General features: G+C 38.7%; 1 protein-coding gene across 4 annotated transcripts in view; it reads left to right on the forward strand.

The window, feature by feature from the left end:
* Positions 1 to 3249, forward strand: part of ANP32E (acidic (leucine-rich) nuclear phosphoprotein 32 family, member E) — a 19724-nt gene extending 16475 nt beyond the window's left edge. For 2 of the 4 annotated variants that reach the window (XM_012658903.1, XM_012658906.1), the window contains one exon: positions 890 to 3249. In XM_012658903.1, the coding sequence (XP_012514357.1) occupies positions 890 to 960 (71 nt within the window). In that variant the 3' untranslated portion in view covers positions 961 to 3249. The remainder of the gene's footprint in view (positions 1 to 889) is intronic. The other 2 variants (XM_012658904.1, XM_012658905.1) reach the window with 2 other exon arrangements.
* Positions 3250 to 6769: the final 3520 nt, after the last annotated feature.

Here is a 6769-nt window from a genome sequence, read left to right on the forward strand (position 1 = left end):
CAGGCATGCGCCACCATGCCCGGCTAATTTTTTCTATATATTTTTAGTTGTCCGATTAATTTCTTTCTAATTTTTAGTAGAGGCGGGGTCTCGCTCTTGCTCAGGCTGGTCTTGAGCTCCTGAGCTCAAACAATCCATCTGCCTCGGCCTCCCAGAGTGCTAGGATTACAGGCGTGAGCCACCGCGCCCGGCCTGAATTTATTAATTTTTTAAAGGTCTGTCATTTTGGAAAGCGTGAAGCTTTATCCATAGAAGAGGAACAGTTGAACTCCAGATAATGCCCTTTTTAGATTTGTTCTGTGATGCTCTTTACCTAGGTCTTTCAATGATGTCAAGTTCTGTTTCTTGATACGTACTTCATGATTTGGCCACAAGGGTGCGTAGCAAGCTGTCATTATTTATGGATTTATAAGTCTTCATCACACAGCAATGGAAAGAAATTCAGAGAGGAGGCTGGGGGCAGGGGCTCATGCCTGTAATCTTAGCACTTTGGGAGGCCGGGGCGGGAGTATCACTTGAGGCCAGGAGTTCAAGACCAGCCTGAGCAACATGGTGAGACCCCCATCTCTACAAAAAATAGAAAAATTAGTCAGGCGTGGTGGTGCATGCCTGTGGTCCCAGCTACTTGGGAGGCTGAGTAGGAGATCGACTTGAGCCCAGGAGTTTGAGTTTGCAGTGAGCTATGATGATGCCACTGTACTCTAGCCTGGGCAAGAGAGTGAGACCCTGTCTCAAAAAAAAAAGAAAGAAAAAAGAAAAGAAATTCAGAGAGGAAACTTAAATAATTTTCTTTTGCCATTAACTTTTCACTAAGATTCAAAACTTTGTAACTTAACAAATATTCACTTGTCAAAATTAATTATTTTACACTTTTCCTCTACTCTTTCAGAAGAAGAAAGTCTTCGAGGGGAGAAGAGGAAACGAGATGCTGAAGATGATGGAGAGGAAGAAGATGACTAGATCATTCTAGGACCAGATTCCCTAATGTTCGTGGGTGTGCAATAGAGTGATCACATCTTCTTTGTTTCTTCATGTACGATAGCTGTCCCCACAGAAGATAATGTGTAACTTTTTATAGGAAAAGTGTGGTTTTACTATTTTTGCCTTATCATTCCAAATAAGATTTATTAGTCTGTTAATGATCATATTGTATGTAGAGAAAAATTTTTTTGACCCCCGATTTGAAATTCCCTAGCAATTTATTTAGAATCTTAATTTTTCTGATTCAAGCTCACTGTATTAGTCTTTTTTAGGCCGTAATTAAAACATGATCAGTTTTACACAGGTGTAGTATGGTGCATTTCACTCATAAGGTTTTAAAGTTATTTATAAATTAACTGAAATTACAGTCAGCTGTAATATGAAATGACAATAGTCTCTTGAATGATGGGTTGGTTATTTTTTTAGAGGTGATCCAGAGATCATTAGTTTGAGGCAATGGCTTTTTTTTTAGGAAGAGTATTTGAGTGCTTTTTTTGTCACATAAGTAACTTGGAAAGTAGAAGCAGAATAATAAAGGTTCTGTTCAGCAATATATTAATAGTTCATGGATTTTTTGGAGGTTCCATTCAGTAATACAGTTCATGGATTTTGTGGTGACCTATAAGATTTTCTTTTTGAAGGACAAATTGCTTATACTAAGTCCAGAGATATGCAGGTGAGCCCTTTCTTCAGGCTGCAGATTATGACACGCCAATGGTTTATTTTATTTTGTTTTTAGATGTGCATTCTTTTTCTCAGCAATTCCTTTATAGTCACTTTCCCTTCTTGTTTCACTCCCTTCCCTCTCTCTCAGAAGACAGTTGGGAAATTTGTGGATACCTAGGAAAACCTTTAGTCTTATACCTCAACCACCTTTTCAGATCTGTCTGAGTTTTAAATAAGTGAAGTGAAAGTAATTGAGTTATTTTCTGAGCTACAAATATTATTGATAGTTTTATGCAACAAGCTCTGTTTACTCTAAATCTTTCTTGGTCGACAACATCTAAGACTATTAGTAGGAAGAAAAAAGAAAAGCAGAAGCTTTTGGAAGCTGCATTAGTGTTCCTCAGAAGTCAGAACATTGCCTGTTGATAATAAGATATTCAAGTCAAATTTTTAAGTTGGCTTCTCAGATGATTTGGATATCACTGTGCAAAATATTTCTAATTTTCCTGAGTAGAACCTTTAATAGTTTTAAAGCATTACCTGCTATAGCATTTAATTGGAATATCCTAGGTAGTAGGAAAAATATTTGAAACTAAATTGGTATTAAAATTAAGATTGGTTTTCAAGTGGATGTCCATTAAAAATAGAAAAAATATTTGGGATAAGTGTGTGTGTTTCTTTATATGGCTACTAACTAAAATATAACGAGTAGACCAGTGCATCTCCCTTTTTGTCACGGAGGCTCCATGTTCAAGGCAAATGCTTTTTTAGTCTTGGCTATCTAAAATTTTTGTACTTTGTTTTGAATATTTGTAAATTTTTAAAAAGTTAGTGTCAGCGAATTAACTGAAATTATGCTTCTACACTGGGACACATTTAAATTACTGAGTATAGTACTGCTGCTGCTGCTGCTTTTTTAGTTTAAAATGTATGACTTGGCATTTTAAATTAAAAATTATGAAGTTATTTGTGGAGAAACTAAAAAAGTTGCACAACTGACTGAAATAAAACACTTAGGACAAATTTAGTAGTAGGGGGATTGGAATCTCCAAAAGACTCAACGTTTTTCTTACGATTTTAAAAATTGAAATGCCCTGTTCTAGTCCCTAAGCATTCTCATTGCATACATACTATACCAGATTATAAAATACTTATTTTTAAAATGAAATCTATATATTAACTTTCTTATCAATCATCTTATTGTGCAATCAAAATTAGAGTTCTTTGGTTTGAAAACAACACTTAGAGCCTCCTGATAACTTTTAAGACTTACTTAGCTTTGTGGGTGGTATTTTCATGCAAATAAGTAAGGGTGGGTTTTATATTTTGTAGAGGTTTTTGGTCCTATTTTAATGCTCTTTGTATGGCAGTATGTATATAGTGTGTTAAGTTCCTTAAGAATCTCTCCTTAAAAACTTTGAAGTTAATACTTTTGTGCAACTGTGTTTTGAATAAAGCCATGACAGTGTTAAAAACAAAAATTGCAGTACTCTTGATTATTCTTTTATTGTTTCTGTTTCTCGTTTTTTCTGTGACTGCTGTAACTTAAAGTTTTTGAAACTGAATTGCTTCAAATAAACTGAAGATTTGTTATAATGATTAGTTTCAGTGTATGATATTCACTTTTTCAACAATACCTTTGGTGGCTTTGAAGGGCTTTTTAAAAATAGAAACAGGTTGAAAATTATTAATTACTCATTCAAACACTAGGATGTGATACGAGGCATTACAATTTAATAGTTTACCTCATCATCTTCAATAGTAACTTTTTCCAAGAATCAGAAAAATTCTGGATTCCCATAATTTTTCCTTTTGGGGTTCAAATTGAGCCAGTACTTTTTGTATTTTGATTTGAAGTAATAACTTTATTACCTATGATTGAAATAAATATTATCTGTGGTTAATTGAAGTGATTATAAAACTACCATACACCAATAGTTTTTTTCTAAAGTGAGTCCAGAATCTCCATTTATAATGTGTAATGTTTATCTTCAGAATCTTTTGATAATATAAATATACAAAATTCTTACATGTTTACCTCAAGCAAATCAAAGTTGAAATTGTTTTTTCTACTCTCTTTCTTTGGTTTTCTGGTGATAAGTGATTTTTTTTTTTTTTTGAGACAGAGTCTCACTCTTTTGCCCAGGCTAGAGTGAGTGCCGTGGCGTCAGCCTAGCTCACAGCAACCTCAAACTCCTGGGCTCAAGCGATCCTCCTGCCTCAGCCTCCCGAGTAGCTGGGACTACAGGCATGCGCCACCATGCCCGGCTAATTTTTTCTATATATTTTTAGTTGTCCGATTAATTTCTTTCTATTTTTAGTAGGGACGGCGTCTCGCTCTTGCTCAGGCTGGTCTCGAACTCCTGAGCTCAAACAATCCGCCCGCCTCGGCCTCCCAGAGTGCTAGGATTACAGGCGTGAGCCACCACGCCCAGCCTGTTGTGCCAAAATACTTTTAAGTATTATTTATTCCATGTTCTATATTTTAAAGAGGAGCTTTGGAATGTGACATTTATGCTTCCAGTTGCTGAAAATTTCCCCTCTGTTGTTTCTAGTATTGGATGCAATGATATTCTGCAGCTGTTGCTTAATAATAGCATTCTACTACTGCATGCCTTTTTCATGTACTAATCAGCCTAAGATTTGAGAACCTTGCATGGGTACTTCGGCCCCAGGCAGCTGCTTGTGTTACTAGTCTGTTGAACAACCTTAATGTCCAGTCAGCAATCTTGTCTGTTCTTGGTTCTTGGTGTGCTCTTGGCTGAAGAATAACCAGTCACACCAAAAGCAAGGCAAGCGTGAAAGTTTATTGAGAAAGGACAAGATAGGTTTACAGAGCAAGAGCAAGACTAGGGTCACAGAGCAAGATACATTCACCAAAAGGGCTCTGGTTACGGTCTGGGGTCCTGTTTTATACTGTCTAGATTGGGCCCTCCTCCCATGGAACCACTTTGATGGACAGTTAATAATGGCATGATAATTAGCCTTAGGTTATTCTAGGTCACTTTCCGAATCCCACTGTGCCTGGGCTGGGGAATTCCCTGCATTCTTTTGCAGATTGGCAGGGTGCCTGGGGCAGGATCAAGGTGGGGCATCATCAAGAGGGGGCACCTTGTCCTTCTTCCCCAGGTGGGGCAAGGGAGCACCAAGGTGAGGTGCCTGCCTTTGTCCCTAGGATACCTGGAGGTCCCTCACTAGCTACCTAACACTAACTTGAAGGAGAACAGTTTACACCACAAAATGGAAATTACAAAATGAGTTGGTCTCCAGGAGAATCTTTAAAAAGACTTTATATACATGTAAAATACTTTTATTTCATACAAATCTAGTCACTGTTTTGGGTACTAGGACTCTAAAATAGGTTGCTCCATAACAGCCCTGATTAAGATGATTAAGAAAGAATCGATCTGCTCTAGTCAGCAAGCAAAAAAACAACAAAAAACCAGGTATGACTTTTTCAACTTCATGAATATTTACAAATAATTATAATTCAAATTTTTGTTAAGGCACCCTTTGGACCTGGTTACTTATAAAACGGACACATCCACATTGATGGTTAATGCTGACAGAGGCCACCAAATAGGCACCCAGCACTGGTGAAAACAACTTGTTCTAATTTCAAGAAGTAACTTTTGACACTGACACTGGCCTATTTTCTCTGGTTGTCCTATTAAATACTCAAATGATCTCTGCTTTCCACTTTGGTTGTGACTTTTCCTGGATAGGGTCACTCTACAGCCCCAGAATTAGTTACAGAGGCTACAGATTTTCTACACTTGGAAGGATTTTCTCCCAGAGTCCCTTTCTCTTGGCACTGAGTAGCTAGCAACAGTGCAGTCAGTAGCGTTGAAAGTCATTTATGTAGAGAGCTGTAACTGAGGACTGCTGGGATCCGTGGAACTGGGGCCCCAGTGTAATGGAAGGAACTCAGTTGAAGCAACGATACTTCTTAAGAACCAATGACAGAGCACCAGAAGAAACCAAGGGAAGCAGCAATTACAATCATACTGCAAGTCTGCAGGGAAGGCAGTTGAAGCAGTTGAAGCCCAGCGCTCCACCCCCACCGCTTTTCTGACAATATTCTGAGTCAGGAACAAACCTCTTTCTGCAGTGTTAAGGATTTATTATTTGTAGGAAATTAGTGAAACCTTTCTGAATAGGATTACCGGTGAGGAATTTTTACCAAATTTGGTAATTTTAACAAAAATTATTTTTTTTATCAAGCCTTCTGTATTGGGATATGTGGCAAGAACACTGCCATCCTTGGGCAGGATCCTGGGCTGTAGTAGTCAGTGAAGGATTAGAGCTCTAGAACTCAGCCTTATTCATTTTGCTTTTACCCCATACCCTTATTTCAAGGACTCCAGGCGTAAGATTAATTTCTGTCTAAGGCTTTGTTTCCCGTCACACTCCTTTGGGACGAACCAACCACATATTATTCTCAGCATCACTACTTCAGACAGGAGGCTCGAATACATACTGGGGGATTTTATTAAATGTTTCAACTGACAAAGTAATCATTTAGGGGTATGATTTTGAGTTACCTGTTGTAGTCCTAGGGGACATTTGCCTCTTTAAATTTTTACCTTTATTTCCTCACTCCTCAACCCCTGAGATACAGATAAAACACTTTTCCTTTCCTTTTCTGGGGTGCTATTTTTACAACAGGGCGCCCTCCAGCGATTCTGGAATCTCAAGCAGGAGGATTAGAAATTGAAGGTCTCGGGGAGACAGCAACAGGACTTGAAATTAGAGAGATGCCACTTTAGTCATGGAGAAAAAAAATAAAATAGAAAGTGCTAATCACTTTAGAGTGTGTTCCTAACGTGACTGGAACACGGGCAAAAATTTCTGCGAAGCCAAATTATTACACTCATGAGCAGAGTCGAAAAGTCAGGAGCAAATAAAGATGTCAAGACTCCGGAAGGACCCGGGCTACCCGAAGTGCTCTACAAGGGCGCTTTCCCAAACGCCCCGGATTGGGCCAGAAATGCCGCAATCCCGGTCACGTGATCTCACCCCGCTCTTCCCTCCCCTACTCTAGATAAGGGAGAGCCGGCGCGCACGCGCCACACCGTTCAAAGCTGGACTCCTGCGCATGCGCGGGGCAAGGTCATGGGGG

The sequence above is a fragment of the Propithecus coquereli genome, unplaced genomic scaffold (assembly GCF_000956105.1).
Source record: "Propithecus coquereli isolate 6110/MARCELLA unplaced genomic scaffold, Pcoq_1.0 Scaffold59, whole genome shotgun sequence".
NCBI classification, from domain to species: Eukaryota; Metazoa; Chordata; class Mammalia; order Primates; family Indriidae; genus Propithecus; species Propithecus coquereli.